Genomic DNA, 25,754 nt, shown 5'->3' on the forward strand with positions numbered 1-25,754 from the left:
TGCACTGTTGATGGGAATGCAAACTGGTGTAGCCACTCTGGAATACAGTATGGAGGTTCCTCAAAAAGTTAAAAATAGAATTACCCTATGATCCAGCAATTGCATTACTAGGGTTTTTTTTTTTTTTAGTGTTTATTTATTTAGAGTGCACAAGCATGACTGGGGGAGGGGCAGAGAGAAAGGGAGGGCTAGATTCCCAATCAGGCTCTGTGATGTCAGCGTGGTGCCTGATGTGGAGCTCGACCCCACGAATTGTGAGATCATGACCTGAGCTGAAATCAAGAGTCGGACACTTAACGGACTCAGCCACCCAGGTGCCCCTGCACTACTAGGTATTTGCTCAAAGAATACAAAAGCACAGATTCAAAGGGATACATGCACCCTAATGTTTATAGCAGCATTATCTACAACTGCCAAATTACGCAAACAGCCCAAATGTCCATCAGTGATGAATGGATAAAGATAGGGCGTGCGCGCGCACGCACACACACACGCACACACACACACTGGAATGTTACTCAGCCATAAAAAAGAATGAAATCTTGCCATTTGTAAGACATGGATGGAGCTAGAGAATATTATGCTAATCAGAAGAATAAGTCAGAGAAAGACTGTGATTTCACTCATGTGGAATTTAAGAAACAAATGAGCAAAGGAAAAAAAAGAAACCAAGAAACAGACTCTTAGCTGTAGAGAACAAAGTGATGGTTACCAGAGGGTAGGTGGGTAGGGGGATGGGTGAAATAGGAAGTGGGGATTAAGGAGTGCACTTGGGGTGATGAGCACCGGGTGTTATATGAAAGTGTTGAATCACTATATTCTGTACCTGAAACTAATATACTATATGTTAACTAGCTGGAAATAAAAAAAAATTTTTTTTAATGTTTATTCTTGAGAGAGAGGGAGACAGAGCATGAGTGGGGGAGGGGCAGAGAGAGAAAGGGAGACACAGAATCTGAAACTGGCTCCAGGCTCCTAGCTATCAGCACAGAGCCTGATGCAGGGCTCAAACTCACGAACTGTGAGATCATGACCTGAGCCAAAGGCGAATACTTAACTGACTGAATCACCCAGCTGCCTCTAACCAGCTGGAATTTAAATAAAAACTTAAAAAAAAACCTCTCTAATAGAACAGATAATGCCAATATGTAGCTGTCCAGTGCTTCTTTACCTCTAATTGTCTGACGGTCATTTTCACTTGGAGCACCCACTGTCATTTCAAATGTAGCTTGTTGAAACCGTCAAGCAATTGTTAAGTCTTTATGGAGCATAAACTATTTAATTAAGAAGAATAGACATATTTGCTGTCAAGGTGAATACCATCAAGTTCATGAGATATTACACTAAATATCAATGGACTGAATTAAAAGACAAAGACTAATAGATTGGGTTAAAAAAGCAAATCCAAGTTGTAGGTAGTTTCTAATAAACATTAATAAAGAAATTGAAAATAGATGGCTAAGACATTCCTGAAGAATGTAGACAGATGTAAGGAGTGACAATATTAAGAAAAGTTAAATACTAAACAGTAAAGTGATCATTTGCTAACGTAAAGAAAAATAACTTGAGAAGGGATGATCATAAATTTGTTTGCAACAAACAAAGCAACTAAGAAGCTAAAGCAAAAATTCCTAGGAATGCAAGAACAGGATAAAAATATGGTTATAGTGAGGGACTTTATTATACTTTGTTTGGAACTGAACAGCACTAGAATAAGGACTGAGAAGAAATAATACAAACAACAAACCTGACGTGTATATGTGCATGTATGTGTATATGTAATATGGAACAGTTTTCCATGACCATAGAACATTTAGAAACATTTGTATTCACTATTCCAAAACAAGTTTTATTTTATTATTTTTAAGTTTATTTATTATTCAGAGAGAGTTGGTGAGCAAGTGGGAGAGGGGCAGAGAGAGAGAGAATCCCAAGCAGGCTCTGCCCCGTCACCGTCAGTGCAGAGCCCGATGCGGAGCCCAAACTCACAAACTGAGATCACGTCCTGAAGCTGAAGTGGGACACTTAACCGACTGAGCCACCTAGGTACCCCTCCAAAACAATTTTTTAAAACAAATCCTTAAACAAATTTAAAGTAGGAATCTTAAAGACTGTATTCTCTTATCACATCCAATAAGATTATAAATAAATAATCTCAACTTGCCAGAAATGAAATATTCTTGGCAACCCTTAAAGAAAAAACACAAATTTTCAACTTAATTTAAAGCAATGAAACAAAGTATTTCATGCAGACCTTCAAAACATAGCCCAAGCTGGTGTCAGGAGATGTATGCCCTTAAATGCCTTCACAAGAAACAAAAGTAGGTGTTGGACTTTATAGATGAGAACCACTGGCTACTGGATCCCTGTTGTGATATTTAAGACCTCTTTTGTGCTCCATAGCAACCAGTTATGTACCCTTTCACAGCACTTTTAATATTTAGATAACAGCATTCTCTTGCTAATGGAAATGACAAGTTTGTAGGGTCTTTATCAAAAATGTAAAGTGTCTATACTCTTACCTATTTCACTGCTAAGCCTCTAGGCCTTAGAAATATTCATACAACCGCACAGCGTATTTGTATAAGGATATTATTTGCAATATTTTAATCTTTTTTTAAACAAATTTCTAATGTTTATTTTTGAGAGAGCACAAGCAGGGAAGGGGCAGAGAGAAGGGGACAGAGGATCCAAGGCAGACTGCATGCTGACAGCAGTGTGCCCAATGTGGGGCTCAAACCCATGAACCGTGAGATCGTGGCCTGAGCTGAAGAAAGATGCTCAACCCACTGAGCCACCCAGGTGCCCCATAACAAAGAGTGTTAAATAAGTTAAAGAATAATGGTATACCACAAAGTGGAATGTTGATCAGTCAAAACTAGCAGAATATGTGTAGTATGATCTCATTTTTGCTTTAAAAGGAACATTTGTATACATGTGGTTATCTGATAAGTGGTTTTGGAAGGCTGTATACCAAGCATTCATAGTTATTGGGGCAAATGGAGAGGTCATGTACTTTCTTAATTCCTTTTTTGACGATGAGCACATATATATAGCACATATATATAATAAAAATATCTGTTGAGTTTCAAACATATACAAAAGCTGAGGGAATAGAAATAAAACCTTTATACCCATCCCTCAGTTTTAACTGTTACCAACTTATTGCCACGCTTGCTTCAAAAATAGTTACTGAGTTTTTTTTTGTTTAAGGAAAAAGATGTTTATTTGTATCATATCTACTAGTCTGTAAGCTTTTTTTTTTTTTTTTAATTTTTTTTTTCAACTTTTATTTATTTTTGGGACAGAGAGAGACAGAGCATGAACGGGGGAGGGGCAGAGAGAGAGGGAGACACAGAATCGGAAACAGGCTCCAGGCTCTGAGCCATCAGCCCAGAGCCCGACGCGGGGCTCGAACTCCTGGACTGCGAGATCGTGACCTGGCTGAAGTCGGACGCTTAACCGACTGCGCCACCCAGGCGCCCCAGTAAGCTTTTTTTTTTGAATACATGAATATATTTCCAATGTAAAATATTTAAAAAATAGAGATAAGTAAAAGTACCCCTTGTCACTCCCTCTATTCCTCATCATTTCCCTACACAGAAGTGACTGGTGTTAACCATTTCCAGTGTGTTTATATATACGTAAAATATGTGGTGTGTGTTGATTGAGTTTGCTTTTCTCTGGTTTCTTCTATTATTCAGAGGCCAGAGACTCAGAAGAGAGCCAGTAATGGGCAAGGCCTGGGACACCATGGCTCTCCACACCCTGTGTTAGTCAAGGTCAGCTTTGCTGGCAAGGTTGTAGTTTGTCCTGGGAACCCTACTGCAGGGAGGGGACAGTGAAGGAAAGTAGCCAGGTGGAGCCATAAAAAGGAATGCCTCTGTGACTCAGTCAGCCAATTCCTTATAATAAATTACTGCCAGTAGAGCCCTGTTGCTGCCAATAAGTTTAGTATTGTTTCCTAGATGTCTTTCATAGAGCAGTCATTTGAGTGAAAAAAGATCCCAAATCTGTTTTGTTTTGTTTTTTCTATAGGCCTAGGGTTTGTGGCTAAATTTCTTGGTGAGGCCTGCTCTTCAAAAGACTATTTATTGAACAAGAAAAAACAACTGCAGATGGCTGAGGTGAGGGTGGTACAGATTGTAACCTTGCTACCTATCAGTCTATGTCAATTCATAGTCTCCTTTTCCATTTCCTGTGCCTCTAAGGTCTAGTCCCAATTAGTAAGATACCCTCCCCGTGAGTACTTTTCAAAGACTTATTTGTTGCTTTAAACCTTTGAGGGCTCCCATAACCTACCATCTAAAACTTAACTCTTCAGCACGAAAGTCAAGGTCCTTCACTATATGGCCCCAAGCCATCTTCGTATTCTCATCTCCCACTTTGATCCAACTCCCAACAAGTTCCAGTTCCCTGCCAATGCATTATACTTTTGAGGAACACCCGGGTGGCTCAGTGGGTTAAGCATCTAACTCTTGATTTCGGCCCAAGTCATGATCTCAGGGTTCATGAGTTTGAGCCCCGCGTTGTGCTCTCCGCTGATTGCACAGAGCTTGCTAGGGATTCTGTCTCCCTCTCTCTCGACTCCTCCTGCATGCGTGCATACTCTCTCTCAAAATAAATAATATATAAACACTAAAAATTTTTTGAAATATCCCAAATGTATTTAAAGCACTAAAAATAAAATGAGCCATTTACCCATCTTATCCACATCTTCCCTTCCCAGAGATAAACACTATCCATCCTTCTCGTGCTGTATATGTTTCCATACTTTTACTATAGAAATGCCCTTAATATTATTTTGGGGTTAAAAAAAGTAATGTTAATGGCATCAAAAGGGACATATTCTTTTGAAGCTTGCTTGCCATTTTCACTCAACATTGTTTTTGACATTTATTTATCCATCGTGCTAATTTTATGTGGCAACATGACTGGGCCACGGAGTGCCCAGATATTTGGTTAAACATTCCTGGTGCGTCTGTGAGGGCTTTTCTGGATGAGATTAACATTTGAATCCATAGACCAAAGTAAAGCCTATTGCCCTCCCCAGTGTGGTTGGGCCTCAGTCAGTCCATTGTCAACTGCCAACTTGAATTAAAACAAAAAGGCATACTAAGAATGCTTTCTGTCCTCTTGACTGTCTTTGAACTGAGACACTGGCCTTCCTCTGTCTTTGGACTCAGACTGGAACTTATACCAATGGGCTCTCTGGTTTGTCAGGCCTTCAGAATCAGATTGGAAATACATCAGCTCTCCTGGTGCTCCAACTGCTGACTTCAGATCCAGGGACTTCTCTGCCTCCACAACCTTGTGAGCCAATTTCTTATAACAAATTAAGAAACATATCTAGATATCTAGATAGCTATATCTCCATCCTACTGGCTCAGACTAGTACATCCATATTGACAAAACTTAGTGGGTTTTGTTTTTTTTTTTTGTTTATTTTAGACAGTGTAAAGTGTGCATGCAAGTCGGGGAGAGGGGCAGAGGAGAGCGAGAATCCCAAGCAGACTCCACACCCAGCACCGAGTTGCTCAACCAAGCCACCTAGGTGCCCCAAGAAAACCTAGTTTTTAATCGCGACATAATATTCCAACTGCATGAGTAAATCAATTTATTCCATCCCTCTAGTGAAAGATCACGGAGACATCTCCACTTTTTCCCTCCTAGAAAAGTGTAGTTTCCTTGGGCCCATATGCTACTTTCTCCCAAGAATAATTATTACTAATATTTAGCTTTACTAGTTATTGTTAAGCTGTTTTTCCAAAGTGGTGTTAAGTGGTTTCTGTTCGTTTTAATTTACATACTGACTTCTGGTAAGGTAGAGCACCTTTTTGTTGATTTCTTATCCATTAGCATATGTTTCCTCTAGAAACTGCCTATTCATATCCTTTGCTCCTTCCCCTGCCTTTGTCTTACTATTGGGTTGTCTTTGTTTCTTTGTATCTGTATTCTGGATAACAAGATTTTGTTAATCAAAGGTGTTGCAGGTTTGACAGAGATGGTCTTCTAGAGCTTTTTAATCTGGGAGGTGGTGGCGGTGGTAGCGTAAGCATCCCATGTGGTCTGCATCATCATGCACATGTCTCTCTAGAGCAGTGCCATGGATAACTGACCTGAGACCACTTTCATGCAAGTTCTTACTTGGGGATGGGGTGGGGGTGGGGGTCATGACGGTTCCTAGACCACACAGGAAGTAGCTATTTGAAGTTCTCAAATTCATGGGGGAGGGGAAGAAAAAAAAAAAAAGAGGTTAGAGACGGAGAGAGCCAAAGCATAAGAGACTCTTAAAAACTGAGAACAAACTGAGGGTTGATGGGGGGTGGGAGGGAGGGGAGGGTGGGTGATGGGTATTGAGGAGGGCACTTGTTGGGATCAGCACTGGGTGTTGTATGGAAATCAATTTGACAATAAATTCCATATTAAAAAAAAAAGTTCTCAAATTCACATGAAATGTAGGCCCATTTCATGGGCCTGGAACTCTGGAATCTTCCGACTCCACAAGCCCAAGCAAACTTCCTCGCTTTCTTCTTTTGCCAGCTGGATGCATTTTTCAGTTTCCCCTCTTTTACTAAGACTGTTGCTATCTCAGGGTCCCAGCTTTAACTGGAGGTCTCATTTCCAGCTTCCTGCTTGGTCTTGTCTCTTGTCAGCATTAGCAAATATATTCCCCTTATCCCTCTAGTAACTCATTGTGTCTTTTGTGTCCCTTTCTTGGAAGCTCAGCTACACATTAAAAACAAACCAGGGAACACCTGGGTGACTCAGTCCATTAAATGTCTGACTCTTGATTTCAGCTCAGGTCATGATCTCATGATTGGGGAGTTCGAGCCTCACGTTGGGCTCTGCACTGACCTTGTGGAGCCTGCTTGGGATTCTCTCTCTCCCTCTCTCTCAAATAGATAAACTTAAAAAAATATATATGTATTTTTTTTCTTTTATTTTTTAATTTATATTTTATTTTTATTTTTTTACGTTTATTTATTTTTGAGACAGAGCGAGACAGAGCATGAATGGGGGAGGGTCAGAGAGAGAGGGAGACACAGAATCTGAAACAGGCTCCAGGCTCTGAGCTGTCAGCACAGCCCGATGCGGGGCTCAAACTCACGGACTGCGAGATCATGACCTGAGCCGAAGTCGGATGCCCAACCGACTGAGCCACCCAGGGGCCCCAAAAAATATATATTTTAAAAAGTGACCTTTATGTACCATTTCTAGATGTTTGTCTCAGGTTATTTTAGCCTGCATTAAGCCAGAACTGATCTCTTTCATATACTTTGACATCTCTTCTAAACATAATACCTTTCCATTTGTTTTCCTAGCAAAACTCTACTCATCTTTAATGGCCTAGCTTCAATTTTCAAGTTTTCTCCCATCTTGCCAAGAATAATTTAGGATAGTTCTTATCACGGAGTGCCTGGGTGGGTGAGTCAGTTAAGCGTCCAACTTCAGCTCAGGCCGTGATCTCACGGCTTGTGAGTTCAAGCCCCACATTGGGCTCTCTGCTCTCAGTGCAGAGTCCGCTTTGGACCCTCTGTCCCCTTCTCTCTTTGCCCCTCCTCTACTGTGCATATGCTGTCTCTCAAAAATAAACGTTAGAAAAAAAGAATAGTTTTGGGGTGTCTGGGTGGCTCAATCAGTTGAGTATCTGACTCTTGATCTCGGCTTGTGTCATGATCTCACAGTTTCGTGTGTTTAAGCCCCACGTCGGGCTTTGTGCTGACAGTGTGGAGCTTGGCTGGGATTCTCTTTCCTCTCTCTGCCCCAATCCCACTTGTGCTGTGTCTCTCTCAAAATAAACACTTAAAAAAAATAATAATTCTTATCACATTGTAGTTATTTTTCCCCCCTTACTCGGGGTATCTGAGCTCTTTTAGAGTAGAAACCCAGATCTTGCTCATCTCTGTGTCCCCAGCTTCTGCCGCAGTGCCGATCCTAAAGTAGGCACTTAAATTTTTTTTTAATGTTAATTTCTGAGAGAAACAGAACACGAGCAGGGGAGGGGCAGAGAGAGAGGGAAACACAGAATCTGAAGCAGACTCCAGGGTCCAGGCTTTCAGCACAGGGCCCAACACGGGGCTCAAACTCATGAACCATGAGATTATGACCTGAGCTGAAGTGGATGCTTAACTGACAGAGCCACCCAGAAGGCACTTAAATATTTCACTGAACTGAAAATACTTCCCTGCCTGAAATACTGGATCTAAAGTCTGAAGAACTTGGTTTACAACCAGCGTACTGAATCACTTAGGAACGAAACTCGTACCATTACTTTTAGGATTGCGGTAACATGATAGCTCATGATAGATGATGGGCAATCTGGGCTTGTTTTTTTAGTAATCTCTGTGCCTAACCCAACGTGGGGCTCGAACTCACCACCCCGAGATCAAGAGTAGCATATTCTACTGAGCCAGCAAGGCGCCCCACTGGTCTTTTTGAGCAATTTGAGACTCCATGTCCTCAGTGTGGCAGATTGAATTTTTCAAAGATGAAAGCAGCTGTGTCTCCCATTCTACGCGTTCTTCTGCAGTGACCTTGCTCCTCCCATCAAGAGGTACTGTAGTCTCTATCTTGAATCTAGGTGGTCTCTGTGACTACTTTGATCAGTAGAATACCGTGGAAGTGATGTGTGCCAGTCTAGATGACATTCTTAATGTTTTTAAGAGAGTGAGTGTGTGAGCAGGGGAGAGGGGCAGAGAGGCAGAAAGAGAATCTTAAGCAGGCTCCACACTGATCGTGGCTCATTCGGTTAAGTGACTTCAGCTCAGGTCATAATCTCACGGCTCATGGGTTTGAGCCCCACGTTGGCCTCTCTGCTGTCACCACAGAGCTCGCTTTGGATGCTATCTCCGTCTCTCTGCCCCTTCTCTGTTCATGCACTCTCAAAAATAAGTAAACACTAAAAAAAAATAAATGCTATAAAAAACAGAATCTTACAAAAATAAATTTCATATTTCACAATTACTAGTCTATTCAACTAATAAGGCAACTTGAGGAACTAAATGTAAGACTTTAGCTCTGACCAAATAACTATGTAAGATTTTTTTAGAAATTTTTGCATGCCCCATAGTAAGTCTATTTGTTTTATTAAAAACTTTTTTAAAATATTTTTTTAATGTTTATTTTTGAGAGAGAGAGAGTGCAAACAGGAGAGGGGCAGAGAGAGAGGGAGACACAGAATCTGAAGCAGGATCCAGGCTCTGAGCTGTCAGCACAGAGCCTGACGTGGGGCTTGAACTCACAGAGAGTGAGATCATGACCTGAGCTGAAGTCGGACGTTCAACCTACTGAGCCACTCAGGCGCCCCCATAGTAAGTCTTTTCAAAAGCCAGCCACTCAGTAAGGTGAGTGAACATCAAGTATCTGATTCTTAGAACAGTAACTGGTTTCTTTCAGTTTTCACCCATCTCCCTGACAGTGAAGCACTCCATATGCCTTAATGTACACAACAACATCTGGAAATACTATGACAATCTGAATATTCGCTAAATGAAAAACTACTCTGAGATGAATAATGTCATTGTTAATTTTGCCAGGACCTCAACTACAGGTAAGTCTGGATTAGGAAGACTGTTTTTCCATGGCTAAAAGAAAACAGAACTAAAAGAGGAAACATCTTCTTAGACTCATTTATTGCAATCTTTAAAAAAAAATTTTTTTTAATGTTTATTTTTGAGACAGAGAAAGAGCATGAGCAGGGCAAGGGCAGAGACAGAGAGGGAGACATAGAATCTGAAGCAGGCTCCAGGCTCCAAGCTGTCAGCACAGAGACTGACGCAGGGCTCAAACTCACGAACCGCAAGATCATGACCTGAGCCGAAGTCGGACGCTTAACCGACTGAGCCACCCAGGTGCCCCTTATTGCAGTCTTTTAAATGTGAACTGGTAGTCTCTGTATGGGAAATAAGGGTATCTAACTAAAAGTGTCTTCATCCAAATCCTTTGTTGGTTTGGTAACATGCATATATCTGCTCAGTATTTTTTGTGACTACTATGCATGTTTATTTTTTTCTTAATACATAAAGCCATAAAATGTAGGCACTCTTTCCAGCAATGCACAGAAAGGAAAAAAATGTGGTGTCTAAGAGCCTTTAGAATCAGGTCTGAACATTTTCTGAATTAGCGTATGGATTCAGGGAATTGGGGATAGAGTCACTGAAGAGGCTGAGACAGCAGAGGAGGGTTGAAGCACTTTTAATCACACAAGAGTAAACAACAGTATAAACCCTTAGCGGCTCGCCCAGTGGCTATGGTCCTCTTCCAGCCCTCAGCTCACCCTCCCCCACTCCCACTCCCTGCGTACCATTGAGTGAAGTGCAGGGCGTCAGCAGGACCCTGTCACTGCCAGGTGGTAGGAAGGGAATCTAGCTAGGGGCCACAAAAACCCTGATCATCCATCCATGGTTATCTGTTTCTGTACAACTTCGTGTGACTTTTCGAGCTCCGAGGAGTAACAGTGCAGAAACCTGGAGCTGAACTCTACTGTTCCATTCAGATGGCCATAGCTTCAAAAGCCATGGACAACAAGGGAAGGGACAGTCCAGAGCCAGCATTACTCAAGATGCAGCCAAATCTGGGATTGAGGTGGGTTCAAAGGGGGCACAAGGCCTACTGGCCACAGTCTAGTATTGTGCCCCAACCTAGGAAATGAAACTCGTGCATATGCACACATGCACATGCACACACACATACACATGCAGACAAACACACACACACCCACACACACACCCACAAAGCAAATAACATTACCGAAAGAACCGGAGGCTATTAAATACAAAATGGCAGAGTTGGTTTTTTTTTTTTTTAAGTGAAAATATTTGCTCTTTTGATTCTCCTCAGTGCCCTGCGGAGCCCCTAGTCACAAGAGTGTAGGTGGGGAGGCCTGAGAGGAGCAGGTTGCCAGTGGCCCTACAAGTCCATGTGTGCTCTAGTCCCCACACCAACCACCTTACTCTTCAGCCCAGTAGCTGCTTCCCATGTGACCATTCACCCGATTGGCGCCATTGCTGGAGCTGCTGCCACAGGGGCTTTTTGAGTTGGTGGTCGCTTCTTCTTCCTCTGAGCTGCTCTCCACATCACTGCGATCGTCCTTCGACACCTGCGTGGGACGGGGCCAGAAGTACGAAAGGTGAGGACAGAACTTGTCTGCTATTTTAAGACCACACAGCCCATGTTTGGGCACTGCTCCCACCATGGCCCACTTTCTGGTGGCACCTGACTCAAAACACTACCTGCGCCATGGATACCATCGTGAAAAGGTATCCTCTGCCTCTTTCTCAGTTTCTCTCTCCTCATCTCTGATTCTGTTCCCTATGGAATAAGAAGCTGCATTGGCAGTGGGGGAGGGGTGTCTCTCAGGACCAGCCGAGGGAGGTGAAATCATTCTCTGAGGCCAGGTTTAGGTCTGAGGGAAACTCCAGATGTTCTTCTCCTCCCCCACTTCAAAAAATAGAAAAGGCCGATACAAACAATACAGATGGCCGTCACCATCGCTTCTATCTCGTGATGGTTGTGGCCACTGCAGTTATTCATGTTGGTTATCCTGACTATTGCTTTATCCCCAAAGCTGATTCATAACTAGGCCTTCTTCAGTAGTTTTACTGTCTTTGGGCTTAATACCCTATGACACTATTTCTCCAATCCTGTCCGTTTTCCCACTGGCAAGGCCACTTCTGTGCAACTTTAGCATTGCCAAGATACCAGTCTGGTGAAAAGAAAAGTGGATTGGCAGTCATCAAGAGAAGAATCCCAGCCCCAATCATGTTGCTGTCTGTGAATCTTTACTTTTTTTTTTTTTTAATGTTTGTTTATTTTGAGAGAAAGAGCGAGTGAGCATGTGAGCGGGGGAGGGTCAGAGAGAATGGGGGAGAGAGAATCACAAGCAGGCTCCATGCTGTCAGTGCAGAGGATGGGTCTGTATGGTTCTACTGTCTCCCTGGGGCCCGGGGAAGAGCCTGGCACAAGGTAGGCCCTCAAGAATATTACTGAATGATTCTTTCATTTAATCTCCCTGCTACCTTGCTAGTTGTATTTTGACACCCCCCCCACCTTTTTTTTTTTTTTTTTTTTTAATGTTTATTTTTGAGTGAGCAAGCAGAGGAGGGGAGGAGAGAGGATCTGAAGCAGGCTCTGTGCTGACAGTAGAGATCCCAACGTGGGGCTTGAACTCACAGAACCATGAGATCATGACCTAAGCCAAGATCAAGAGTCAGACGCTTAACCGACTGAGCCACTCAGGCAGCCTGAATCTTTTTACCTCTTAACCACAGCTTTTCGGTTTTAGATTTTCAAATGAAGAGTTTGGACTGGAAAAACGTTTTCTAATCAAAACTACCCTGCATATCAAGCAAAGTCTTTTTAGTTCTTTACCATGGACCATAAAAAGTAAAGGAGAGAAATCCAGTGAGACCTGTCAGACTTCTGACTTCCAAAACTGACAGATAATCAGTGTGGGTTTTTTTTTTTTTTTTAGTAAGCTCTGTGCCTAATGTGGGGCTTGAACTCATGACCCTGAGATTAAGAGCCTCATGTTCTACCAACTGAACTAGCCAGGCGCCCCTCAATGTGTTTTGTTAAAAAAAAAAAAAAAAGTTAGGGGCGCCTTGGGTGGCTCAGTCTGTTGAGTGTCCAACTCTTGATTTCGGTTCAAATCATGATCTCACGGTTTGTGGAATTGAGCTCCGCCGTTGGGCTCTGCACTGGCAGAGCCTGCTTGGGATTCTCTCTCTCTCTCTCTCTCTCTCTCTCTCTCTCTCTCTCTCTCTCTGCCCTTCCCCTGCTTGAGTACACACGCTGTCTCTCTCTCAAAATGAATAAGCTTAGAAAAATAAATCCATAAAAAATAAATTTTAAAAAAAGTAAAGGAAAGAAGGGGGTGAGAAGGGAACAAAGATCTATATGCTGTTGCCAAGGAGTGGGGCACTTGCTTTGGTTAGCTCTAAGACTCTGTGATCTATTGCAGCTTTGACCTCTGAGCCCAGGCAACTGACAGATTTGAGGTAAAGGGAGGCTCAGAAAGGGGAAAAAATAAGAGTCGACTCAACTCTTGCCTCCATTTAGAAAAAACTATCTGGCAACTTGAGCTCCAGTCAACAATGGCCCCACAAGGTCAGGAGACAGGCATGCTCTGAGACAACACAGGGAACAGGAAGGGAAGCAGGAAGGAAGAGGAACACATTCAGACAGACATGCTTTACTGAACACTAGAAGCACAGATACACTTACATGCAAGAGATGAAACTGTCCAGCTCCCACCAGGCATAGAAAAAAGGAAGGAGGTGAGAAAAGAGTGGAGAGTACAGAGTCTGGGTCTAATCCTTCCTGGATAGGTCACCTGGTCAGGAAAGAAAAGCAGGGGAGAAGAGAGATGTCCAGTAGCTACAGCAAGATGCATAGGCACACTGAGCAAGTTCTGAAACCAGTTGCAGCCATAAGGAACAGGGACACAAGAAATCATATATGCCTGGGTTACATTACATTCCATCCCTTTGTCCTAGAGTCAGTGTCTCCTCTAGCAGAGCCCCCCTCCCCCGCCCCCCACCACCCCTCCCAGCTTGGGCTCTGCATTTGCCCAAGGCTGAATCCTCAGCCCATGCGCAAATCCCAGCCTGACTGCTTCAGAACTTGCAAAATTCAGTTATGAGTTTCATCATTTTTACCATTAATGACATCTTTCTTTGTGTTTTTGGGCTCTTGGCATAAGATGGGTATTTGAAACCCTAAATACCGATCTCATTTAGGATCATTTCTTCATACAACAGTGGGATGAGGTCAATACTTAGTCCCATATCTTAAACATCACAGTGTGGTCATCTTGGGGTGGCTTGTGAACTACCATGCCATTCCTAGGCAATCAAACATTTCTGCTTTCATAAGTTTATAGTGTAGAGTTCTACATACAATTTCCTTTGGAAAAAAGGTTTCTGTGCTAAAAAGCAAAAATATGAAATCCACTGAAGTAGGTAAGGGGTAGGAAATGGTTAAAGCCATCTAGAAACGTAACACTGTTCATTATTTAACCACAGTTATTGTAAGGGACAGAAAGAAGGCAGATCTTTCCTCCTGTATCTTTTTTTTTTTTTTTTCTCCAGTAATCTCTGTACCTAAGGTGGGGCTCAAACTCATAACCCAGAGATCAAGAGTTGCATGCTCTACTGACTAAGCCAGCCAGGCACCCCTCTTAGTGATATCTTAAAAGGCTAAACACTTACAGAAAAGGAGTCCTCTGGAGTCCTAAGCTTTTTGCTGGGTCTGCTTGAGTAGCTGGGGCTCACTAGGCTAGAGAAGTCTACTAAGTAATATCTATCTTCCTACCCAGCCCCAAAAAAAGAAGCCATCTTTCCTCCTCACCTTTCCTCGGATCAAAGCTTTGAAAGCAATTCGCACAATTAGGTAGGACCAGATGACATGCAGAACCTGTAGGATCAGGAGAAGGCCATTGAAGAGCCACCAGGAGGGATAAGGCCCGATCATCTCCCAACTCTCAAAGAAAGTCGTGTTCAGAATCCTAGAAGAAGTAGGCCAATGGTGAGATTCTAGAGTTAAAGCCAAGTAGACAGCAATGAAGTGGAGTTCCCTGGGAAGCAGAACCCAGTATGTTTTCTCCCTATACATTCTAACAGTTGAAATTCTAGGGATATTCATTAACACTGAGAAAATAAAGAAAGGGGGCCTATGAAATTTTCTATCTTTAGGGGCAGGGAAAGATATGTGAATCTCAGAAATTGGTGGATTAAGTCACATTTAATCGTTTCAAATACGCAGAGTTTCACACAATTGGAGCAGCAATTTTAATCATAATCCTAGTCATTACTCAGATCCTCAGGCACATACAGGACAGGTGGTGGCTGATTCGCTCAGACTAAGCAAAATCTCCAACCTGCAGTCACTGACTCTGTACCATCAAGTAGGGAGTGTACAAGTGAGAGTGGTGTGTGTGTTGGTTAGGGTGGGGTAGAAGGTATAAGAGCAGGAAAACAAGAAGAGCCTGAGAATTTTATAATCAGCGCAAAAGAAGGCAAAGGAATTACTTAGGCATAAAGTGAGGGCTGTCCCTCAGACAGGAGTCAGGAAAGCCACAGCCAAGTGAGTTGGATGTTCTCAGTCTGGATTACACCTCCCTAGGAATACTGTGGGAGGGTCCTGTGAGTCCACAAAGGGTCAGGTTAAGCCAAGGATAAAGCAGGGCAATAGGGTTTTTGGTGGCCTATTTCCTAAATTGGCAAAAGGTATCATTAGCTACATACTGACCACAGCTCCATGACCCTAACACTCACCAGAATGGGTAGATTCCTAGACGAGTGACCACAAAAACAGCACTGAAGATCACAAAAAGGGTGTCACAGAGACGCTGGTATTTGGCATAATTGGCCAGTTTGGCTGCCTGGAGAAAGGAAAATAAGAATTGAGTTGAGAGAAAGCTGGTTCTCAAATAGGAAGAAAAGGAGAGAAAGAGAGGAATAATGAGGAAAAAGGAGTTGGGGGGGGGGGCGGTCTCACCTCCAGCAAGAAGTCTGAGACATCATGTAAACACATGACCAGAGTTCCCACCCGAACCATGTTGTTGATATAGGAGAAGGTGATGAGCCCAATGGTGGCCAAGTGATGCATAAACATGATCAGGAAGTCCTAGCAAGGAATGGAAATAGAAGGGGCAGGTAAAGGCAAGGCCATAGAGATATCAGCCAACCCAATGCCCTGCATGTTCTCTGAGGATCTTCTCCCACTGCTTAGAGGTTCCATTTTGTCTAAACTCTCCCATATGGAGCACCCCTACCGTTTGACCCAAAACTCTACACCAGTGACTGTGTAGTGACCAGATTAACATAATCTATGTTAATATAGTTCAAAGCACAGAAAATAACAGTTTTCTTTGGAAGTTGTGGAATATGTAGACCATGTATGCTGAGTTGATACTTGGAAATAATTTCCTAGGTGGTAGTCAGACCTACAAGCCATAGATAATCTGTGAGATTCTAAGACTGTTTTGATGAAAGATATTTCAACCAAAGAGACCTAACAGAAAGGAGAGGTTTATGGAAGGGCAAAGCTAACCTCTTCAAAAAAGTTTCAGAGAAATGCTAAACAATCCATTTTAACTGTAAGCACTTTCTGCTTTCAGATTTAAAGCTCTAATTTCCTCTTGGGTTCAAATGCCAAGGTCAGACTCAGAAATCTCTAAATACCTGTTATCAGACATGTCTAATAAATACTTCTCAGCCCACTGAGGGACAGAGAATGGGAGAAGACAGGTGAATTTGGGTGAGAGAAACAAGGATGAAAAGTCTGTGCTCTCCACATATAGTGGTATGTTATAGTTCTTGAGTTGGGGGCGGGTTCATAAGTATACATTCTAGTATGTTTTAAAACCCACATATAGGGGCGCCTGGGTGGCTCAGTCGGCTAAGCGTCGGACTTCAGCTCAGGTCATGATCTCACAGTTCGTGAGTTCAAGCCCCACGTCAAGCTCTGTGCTGACAACTTAGAGCCTGGAGCCTGCTTCGGATTCTGTCTCTCTCTCTCGCTCTCTCTGCCCCTCCCCGGCTCATGCTCTGTCTCTCTGTCTCAAAAATAAATAAAAACATTAAAAAAAATAATAAAAATAAATAAAACCCACATATATATTACAAATCTTTTTATATGTGTCATGTTTTAAAATAAAATTTTAAATAAGGGGACCTGTGTCTCCTGACCATAGGAGAGTGCAAGACATTTGAATTGAGTATCAAGCTTCTAGATTACACAACAACTAATAACCCACATTAGTTTTAATACATTCCCATAAATGCTAATTCTGGTCTTCCTCACCAAACATAACCATGAGATAGTGACAAATTAAAGTCAGAGCTGCTGGAACCACATTACTTCAGGTGCATACCAATAAAGTAAAGATTCTGCCCTTTCTGTCCACTTATAAAAAACTTAAGTCATTCCCAACTTTGTCACTATATGGGCAAGCCAACTCACTTCTCCGAATCTTTGTTTCCTAAACAACAGCAAGAAAATGGTAAATGAAATCATCTAAAACCCTTTCCAGTTGACATTCTTTAAGTAAGTGGGGTCACCAAGAAGGGAGAACAGAGAGAGAGAGAGAACGAGGGCTCTACAGCAAAACAAAAGCCAGATCTAGCTATTCTGGAGGCCGGCCTTTTCCTGGATCAGGCCTTGCTATCCCTTAGTTCTGACTAGTTTCCAAAGCTCTATACATGTAAGAACCTTAGAGAAAAATAAGGAAAAGGATATGCTTTTTAGCTGGTTAACTTTTTATCCTGGGCTGCCCTGAACGCCTCAAATATACTTACTTCATCATTAGTCAAGTCTCATTTCTGAGAAGGTTACAAAAAGCTAATAGTCCCATCAAGCCTACTTTTTCCCTCTTTTGTGGTCCCAGTCAGGGTAGAGAATCCACAAGGGCAGTGATGGTGGCTGCTAGAAAGGAGGATGCAGTATGTTAGAGTTGAGGGAGACAATGTCCTTACCTTTCGTTTAATGTCTATGAACTGAGAAAACATGAGAGACCAATAGAAGGCCAATTCCATGATATAATAGTAATAAAGCCCACTTGTGAGAGGCTGAAAGAGAGAAAGAAGTAGTTAGAATACCAGCTAATCAAAAATTCATTCCATCTCCGCAACTTTCTCCGTCTTGGAGGACCAATACCCAAAATTATTAGACACCCTTCCTCCCCACCGTGTTGCAAGATCTGTAACAGCTAACAGATTTGGGATTGGTATGGAGACTTAAACCTCTTCCCTCTGCCCCTCCACATACACATTTTCTACTCGCATCTTTAGAGATAAGGTTAACACATACTATAGCACAATCAAATCAGTGTATCTAGAATTCTGGACAATTAGTGCTTTTCAGGGGATTTAATATACTCAGGTCTTCCACCCTGTTACAGCCCCTCGACATTTTTCTAGAATAGATTAGAACCAAGATGCTTTTAAGGAGACTCCAAGTTACCCTTGATTCAAAAAGGACACCTGAGCCAGAAAGCATCTCATCAAGTGCCAGGAAGCTGTTTTTCTTTCGGGCCCAATTAGGGTGAATATAACGGGGAATCTGGAAAAGATCACTGGATTTCACAGCTATGGGAGGCCCAGAAATAGATACCCTAAATACATGAGTCAAAGAGACTCAGCCCCTAATCCCTCAAGAAAACCAAGAAGACATGCCATCTGCTCTGGGACTGTCCTGCCCACCCTACCTTACACACACACGAGGCCCCTGCCTTGAAAGGGCTCAGACTGTACCTGATACGGATAGCTATGCCAGCACTGTCGGATGTCCCAGAACCAAGGTGACTAAAAGGAAAGAGATAATCCGAGTCAGCCTTTAGGATTCAACCCTGGTTTACCAAATAATCCCTTTCTCTCTCTGCTAGGAGCAAAAGAGAAATGGGGAAGAAAAAGGAATCCCCCTCTTGACAGAATTTAGGGGGTCCTTAAAAGGTCAATAAATGGTTAGGTTTTTGTTTTAGAGCAAGAAAAGTGTTATTACAAATAGAAAAGCCATGCTTTGAAATAAATAAGAGCAGGGAGAGCTCTAGGATAGTTTTTAAAAACCTCAACACCTAGGATATAGGAACTAGGGATGCAGGAAGACCGTGATTCCATTCGACAACCAAGAGAGAGATCTGCATGCCAAAGATTTAAATCAAAAATAATTATCTCTAATGGAGTTTCAATGTCCTTTAAGGAAATTTGTCCATTTCATCTAAGTTGTTGAATTTTTTACTATTTGATTGTTCATAATATTGTGTTACTATACTTTCGATGTCTACAGGATCTATAGTTACAGCCCCCCCGCCCTTTTCTCTCTGACACTGATGATTTGTTTCTTTTTATCTAGGGGTTTACCAATTTTAATGAAACCTTTCAAAGAACCAACTCATGGCTTTGTCTATTGTCTATGTCATTAGTTTTTTTTACTGTTTTTAATTATTATTTCTTTCCTTTAACTTACTTTGGCATTACTTTGCTCTTCTTTCTCCAGATCTTAAAGTAGAAACTTGTATTATTGACTTTAAAGCTTTCTTCTTTTCTAATATAAACATATAAAGTTATAAATTTCCCTTTAAGCATGCTTTAGGGGCATCTCCTAAGTTCTGGTATGTTGGATTTTCAGCATCATTTCAATTAAGTATTTTCTAATTTCCCTTGTGATTTCTTCTTTGATCCATGGGTCATTTAGAAGAGTTTCACTTCCAAATATTTTCTAGATATCTTATTATTATTGATTTTTAATTTAATTTCATTATGATCACAGAACATATTTTGTAAGATTTCAAGGGCCCCTGGGTGGCTCAGTCAGTTAAGCAACTGACTTCAGCTCAGGTCATGATCTAACGGTTCGTAGGTTTGAGCCCTGCATCGGGCTCTGTGCTGACAGCTCCGGATCCTGTGTCTCCCTCTCTCCCTCTCTCTGCCCCTCCCCCACTCACGCTGTGTCTCTGTCTCTCAAAAATGAATAAACATCAAACAATTTTTTTTTTAAAAAGTCACCAACCGTGGTGTATATTTATCTGTTCCCTTCCTTCAGTTCTGCTTTTTACTTAATGTATTTTGAAGTCTTAATTATAACATTTAGAGGAAAATAGTACAGTACAGTGGAAAAAACAACATGGACTCAGGAATCAAAAAGCCTGAAATTCTTTTGACAATTAACTGAAAAGCAGGAACAATACCTGTTTTATCCACTTTAAAGGTTTACTGATTCCTACAGTAACCTAACCCTGATTTCTACAACTGTCTCCTTGGAAGAACAAGATCTTTGTCAAATGCTTTGTAAACCATCACAGACTTTGTAAACCAGCATCAGATTAAATCACATCTGATTTAATCAATACTATTACTATTTGTGTACTATGCTATTACTATTACAATTATCTCCCCTAAATAAAGGGAGAAACAGTAAAGTTACGAAATCAGATGCCAGACAGACAACAATCTATTTGGCATATAAACCTGGGCTATAGGCATTACAGAAAAAAATAAAAGGGCAGGGAGGAAATAAAGATCTAATGGTATCACACAACTCTTATCTCTAGAGATGTAGGCATGATTAGAACCCAACAGAGGACCAGAGAGAGTTTAGACTTACCGACCAGAGAAATCTAATTCCATAGCAGAATATACATAAATAAAAAGTGAATCTCCACCTGGGTGGGCAAAGAATAGAGGTTAGATGAATATTCACTCAAAAGAAAGTTTTTGAGGCTAAGGAGGTCAGGATAGCAGATTTGGGGACAACACAATTATGGGTAAGAAATAAGATCCCAGAGCGGCACCTGGCTGGCTCAGCCAGTAAAGCATGTGACTCTTGATCAGGGGAGTCATAAGTTTGAGCCCCAGGTTGAACAAAGAGTTTACTTAAAAATATATACATAAATAACATCTTAAAAAAAAAAAAAAAAAAAAAAAGATAAAGTTCCCAGCACAGGGACAAATATTGTTACCTAAAAAGCCGAAATGATAGACGTCTTCCAGCTTTGTTTAAAATAGATTCCCACCAGTGCATACTGGTTATAATCAACTTTTCTTCCATATCAGACTCCCTAATGATAGTGCCTAATATTTTCTTTGCATGACAATGATCAATTGTGTTCTGTGTACAGGGGATAATTAGTAAAAACCCAGTGAAATGAAGTACAGTATGTCCAGGAAAGGATACTTCCTACCAAAATGTCAATTTACTGCAAGCCGGTACTATCTCTACCAAGGTGTACAAGGGTGTGCCTATCTACCTATATAAGTGCACTTATAGGAATTCACTCCCAATCTATTTGAGAAGGAAGAACAAAATCAAACTACAACATGTAGCTTAATGGCGGCATGTTCAAGACACTAAGGGCGACCGGTCTTCCAGTTCTCTTCTTTCCTGCCTACAATAAATTGAGTCAGCCCTCTACATTCATTGACTATTGTCCTACCAAAAGAAAACCTCAGTCCAGTCATACCCCACCCTTCTCACTCCCCACCTCCATATGCACACCTACATGCTCTCACAGAACTTAGTGAGCGTTGGGGGCTTGTCCTGATTCCTCCGATGACGAAACCAGCATTGGATTTTTCGGACATCCCAATCCAGTTGTTTTGACAGGCCCTCTAGCCTTTTCTCATCAGGATACTGTGGATGCATGACCAGAGTCAGAACGTCCCTTTCTCTTCAACCCTCTCATTAAATCCCCCTGACTAGCTGAGTGGCAAAAAGGGGGGATATATAACTACAACGGTTTAAGGGATGTTTATCCTTCTAGGTTTCACCCCCACACTCATTTTTAGTAAGAAGTCCTATTTCACATATCAAAGACCTTTGCCTTTAGCAAAGCTTTATTAGCTTTCCTTTAGAATCCTTGTTTGGTCTTCTCTCTCCAGCCCAAGCTGAATAAAAAAAGCTATTAAAAACCCAAACTGCAGGGGCACCTGGGTGACTCAGTTGGTTAAGTCTCCGACTCTTGGTTTCAGCTTAAGTCATGATCTCACAGTTTGTGAGTTCAGCCCCACATCAGGGTCCACACTGTGCAGAGCCTGCTTGGGATTCTCTCTCCCTCTCTCTGCCCCTCCCCTGCTTGTGCTCTCTCTCAAGATAAATAAATAAACTTAAAACAAAAACAAAAACAAACTACAAAGGCTATTGGTACCATCCCTATCTGGATTATGCAACTAGATAATGACAGAAACTGGAGCAGGGAAAAACAAAATCAAAATACGATGTGTGTCTGGAGAAGGTGGGGTTGTGGTTACTAGGTCTAAAATCCAAATGTATGTAAACATATTTAAGGGATCCTGACCCAAAGGTATTTCCCTGAGGGGATAAAGTTCTCCTTATGGTTATATAGACTACCGAAATGTGAAAGATCATCCCATCCTATCCCTATCCTTGGAGACACTTGCTCTCTACCGCCCCCTGCCCTATGGGGTAACCTCTCACATGAATCTTCCTCTCTTTCTTTGCCGACTTACCTTGGTAATAGATACGAACACCTTTTCAAGGATGGCATTGGGTTGCGCCTGATAAGGACCACTGTCCTGGATGCCAACACGGAGTGCACAGGGTTTAGCAATAAACCTGTAAGGATAAAAATCCAAAGCCAATTTTAAATATGGTTTGCTAAGCATGAAAGAAAAAATCCTGATTAGGGGGCTGATGGAAGGCAAAGGGAAAAAACTGGGCTGGGAACCAGGACTTTTTAATTTATTCCTAGATTCTGCCACTGACTTACTTGCAAAGTGACCTGTTTAAGAAATATTAGAACATAAGTTCTCTTTCCATTTTTTTCCTGGCTTCTCTTATCACATCTTGAGCTGTAGAGTCAGAAAGACCTAGGTCAGACCTATCATTTTATCTACTAGTCTTCCATTTATTGCCTGTAGGAAGGAACTGCAGCAGTTTACTTAATCTCTATAAGTCTGTTTTTTCATCTAGAAGATGAAGATAGTATCAACATCCTTGCTACTCAAAATAAGACCAAAACATTATTGGTTTTTCCTGGAAACCTTTTGGAAATGCAGAATCTCAAACCCCATCCCAAACCTGCAAAATCAGAACCTGCATTAACAAGATCCCCAGGTGATTCCTATGCCTATTAAAATTAGAAGCGCTGGTCTACAAGAATCCTATACCTATTCAATGAGATAGTATATATGAAGACCATGGCACAAAGGAAATGCTGAATAAATGGTAGTTTCCCTCACATCAAACAATCAAGAAGATCTTAACTGGAGGGCAAAGTAGAACTGAGACTGAGCTCTTCCTAAATACAAATATCCTGGGTCTTGGTCACCTTCCTGCCTAAACAAAAAATTATGGAAATACTTAGAACTTTAGTAGCCTGGAAGAAAGGAAATTAGGAAGGATGAGAAATAAATTACCTATTAGTACTCAATTCTATTCCCAAATCTACCATTAATAAGTCATATAAACTTAAGTCACTTAACTTTTGGGTCTTGGTTTTATCATCTAGAAGAAGTAATGACATGATATCTAAGATTTTTTTTCTTTTTTTAAGTTTATTTTGAGAGAGAGAGAGAGAGAGCGAGCATGAGTGGGAGAGGAGCAGAGAAAGAGAGGGACAGAGAATCCCATGCAGGCTCCATGTTGTTAGATTGGAATGTGACTCTGGGCTGGATCCCACAAACAGAGAGATCATGACCTCAGCCTAAATCGAGTTGGACACTTAACCGACTGAGCCACCCAGGCGCCCTTAAGATTTTTTCCCAAATCTAGTATTCCATGGTGTTATCATTAACTGTAATTAATTTCTAACTTGTAGACCTTTGAAAAACAAGGAACTATTCTTTGGTTCTTCAAAAAAATTCCCTCTAGGGGCGCCTGGGTGACTCAGTCCGTTAAGCGTCCAACTTCGGCTCAGGTCATGATCTCACAGTCCGTGAGTTTGAGCCCCACGTCGGGCTCTGTGCTGACAGCTCGGAGCCTGGAGCCTGCTTGGGATTCTGTGTCTCCCTCTCTCTCTGCCCCTCCCCTGCTCATGCTCTGTCTCAAAAATAAATAAAACATTAAAAAAAAAAATTTAAAGAAAGATCCCTCTTAGGGCACAGGGCTGGCTCAGTCCATTTAGCATGCGGCTGTTGATCTCAAGGTCGTGAGTTCAAGCCCCACATTGGGCATAGAGTTTACTTAAAAGAAAAAAAATTCTTAAAAAAAAAAAGATCTCTCTCTTCCACATCCATAAATTTCTGTGAGCATTAGCTCTAGGAAAAGCTCTACATAGTCATTTTCAGAATAAGTCAAAACCAGTTTTAGTTCTCTTAGCATCTTAAGGAGTCCCAAGATGAAATTGTGACTGGGAGGCGTAAGATCGAGTGCTCTTGACCTATTTCTTGGTCTGCATTTGAATCCAGAATTTATCTCTAAGGGAGGAACTGAGAATAAGAAACTTTATTATCTTCCTCTGTGAAAACTTCTTCTACCCTTATCACGAAAGTTCCTGGAGCCATGGAGAAATATTTATTCACAGCACAAAGTTAACCACATCTGTAACCTATTCTCTCCTCTTTGACACAGGTGGTACAAAAGTTTCACCCAAAGGCCAACACTATTAGATACTTTATATTTCCTGGTATATTATTCTGTGTACAAATATTTTAGCACCCCACTCATGTTTAAACTCCTTATGAACACAGTATACAGGGAATGCTGTTTTTGTATTTACCAAGATTCTGTGTCTGTGCTCAGTAATTAACAAGTGACAGGTCTCTCAAATCCTACCCTTGCTCCATTGGAACTCAGTTTGGACCCAGGACTGATCAGCATCCAGAGGAGTAACTAAGTCAGTCATTCTTTGCTTTTCAGTTGGTGCTACAGGAGAGAGAAAAGCACTGAATTATCTCTGTATCCTCTCATCTACATTAACTGTATGAAGAAGTAGACCCAATAACAAAAACAGCTTTTCCAATTCCTTCTCTTACTCCCTGATCCAGAGCTCTTCAGTCCAGAAGCAGTCAGGTGATCAAAGGCCCTGGAGTTAGATTTTGCCAGCTAAGTAAGAGATTTTGTGAAAGTTACTCATCTATAGAATGGAGATAATGTCTACCTCACAGGGTTATTTTAAAAATGAAATGACATGATCCATGCCTAACCCAGTACCTGATATTTAGTAAACACTCATTAAAAGGCAGCTATTTATTATTGTTGTTGTTCTTAATATTATTATTAAAAGCAGCTATTATTATTTTTACTAGAAACAGTTCGGTCTTCATTCTCCTTGATGGTATCTCTGGAAGAAGCCAAGAAGTGCAAGAAATCTTCTTTCATACGACAGAGATAGGTTTGTACCCTGCTTACCTGGGTGAAGCCAAGATAATTTTTTTATTATCTAGACTTTGGAGTGAACTTAATATCCTAGAGTCAGAATTAGCTCATATCCTGCCCTCATTAGTTCACAGAGTGCAATGAAAGACAAAATTACTAGCATGCAGTCAGTTACAGTTAGACAAATACAGACCCTAAGAGGAACGCCTGGGTGGCTCATTTGGTTAAGTGTCTTGATTTTGGCTCAGGTCATGATCTCATGGTTCATGAGACTGAGCCCCATGTGGGGCTCTGCAGTGACAGCACAAAGCCTGCTTGGGATTCTCTCACTCCCTCTCTCTTTGCCCCTCCCCATTCATACTCTCTCTCTCTCTCTCTCCTCTCAAAATAAATAAATAAACTTTAAAAAAAAAACCCAAAAAACAGACCCTAAGAAAATTTATCTATTTGGCAAATATTTATGGGGCACCTATTTTGTGCTATAGCATGAAGCATAAAACATAAATAAGCATAAAACATAACTAAGTTTGAAAAATAATTTTTTCCATGATAAAAATTAAATACATAGATTTATGTACTTAATGAAATCACCTTAATGAAGAAAGTGAAATTAGGTATTCATCCTTTTTGTTAGATAGGCATTTACCGAACTGTACAGATTCCTAGAGTCTCAGAGACCGTTTCAGGAGGTCTACACGGTCAAAACTATCTCATAATAATTCTATAACTTCATAATAATTCTTGTCTCTCTCACTCTCTCATGAGTGTGCAGTGGAATTTTCTATGGGTTACATGACATTGCAATAGACGGAATGCAGGAGCTGACATGAGAATACAGGTGCCAAATACTAAAGAGTGTTAAAAAAAATGTAAAATAATGCTATTCTTCTCACATTTTATTTTGTTTTGGAAAATAGTTATTTTTCATGAAACATTAGTTGTATTACCAATATAATCAATTTATTGTCATTTGTAAA

At 41.3% G+C, this 25,754-nt stretch overlaps 1 protein-coding gene and 1 long non-coding RNA gene across 7 annotated transcripts in view; one reads left to right on the forward strand and one right to left on the reverse strand.

Annotated features, from left to right (window-relative positions):
- Window positions 1-3,472: 3,472 nt before the first annotated feature.
- Window positions 3,473-25,754, forward strand: part of LOC123386595 — a 37,492-nt gene continuing 15,210 nt past the window's right edge. The window contains exons 1-5 of one of the 3 annotated variants that reach the window (XR_006600708.1): window positions 3,473-3,487; window positions 4,039-5,313; window positions 8,341-8,557; window positions 9,400-11,131; window positions 24,708-25,089. This is a non-coding gene — a long non-coding RNA (uncharacterized LOC123386595). Of the gene's footprint in view, window positions 3,488-3,546; window positions 5,314-8,340; window positions 8,558-9,399; window positions 11,132-24,707; window positions 25,090-25,754 lie in introns of those variants that run through there. The other 2 variants (XR_006600707.1, XR_006600706.1) reach the window with 2 other exon arrangements.
- The window catches only part of CERS5 (ceramide synthase 5), a 31,341-nt gene continuing 15,768 nt past the window's right edge, over window positions 10,182-25,754 (reverse strand). The window contains exons 2-11 of one of the 4 annotated variants that reach the window (XM_019834902.3): window positions 21,969-22,074; window positions 21,002-21,132; window positions 20,107-20,164; window positions 18,258-18,308; window positions 17,481-17,573; window positions 15,502-15,630; window positions 15,279-15,385; window positions 14,353-14,509; window positions 13,228-13,336; window positions 10,182-11,101 (exon numbers count right to left, since the gene is read on the reverse strand). In XM_019834902.3, coding sequence (XP_019690461.2) covers window positions 11,079-11,101; window positions 13,228-13,336; window positions 14,353-14,509; window positions 15,279-15,385; window positions 15,502-15,630; window positions 17,481-17,573; window positions 18,258-18,308; window positions 20,107-20,164; window positions 21,002-21,132; window positions 21,969-22,074 — 964 coding nt within the window. In that variant the 3' untranslated portion in view covers window positions 10,182-11,078. Of the gene's footprint in view, window positions 11,102-13,227; window positions 13,337-14,352; window positions 14,510-15,278; window positions 15,386-15,501; window positions 15,631-17,480; window positions 17,574-18,257; window positions 18,309-20,106; window positions 20,165-21,001; window positions 21,133-21,968; window positions 22,075-24,234; window positions 24,325-25,754 lie in introns of all 4 variants that reach the window. The other 3 variants (XM_023257039.2, XM_003988685.6, XM_023257040.2) reach the window with 3 other exon arrangements.

This window comes from Felis catus, chromosome B4, assembly GCF_018350175.1.
Source record: "Felis catus isolate Fca126 chromosome B4, F.catus_Fca126_mat1.0, whole genome shotgun sequence".
NCBI classification, from domain to species: domain Eukaryota; kingdom Metazoa; phylum Chordata; class Mammalia; order Carnivora; family Felidae; genus Felis; species Felis catus.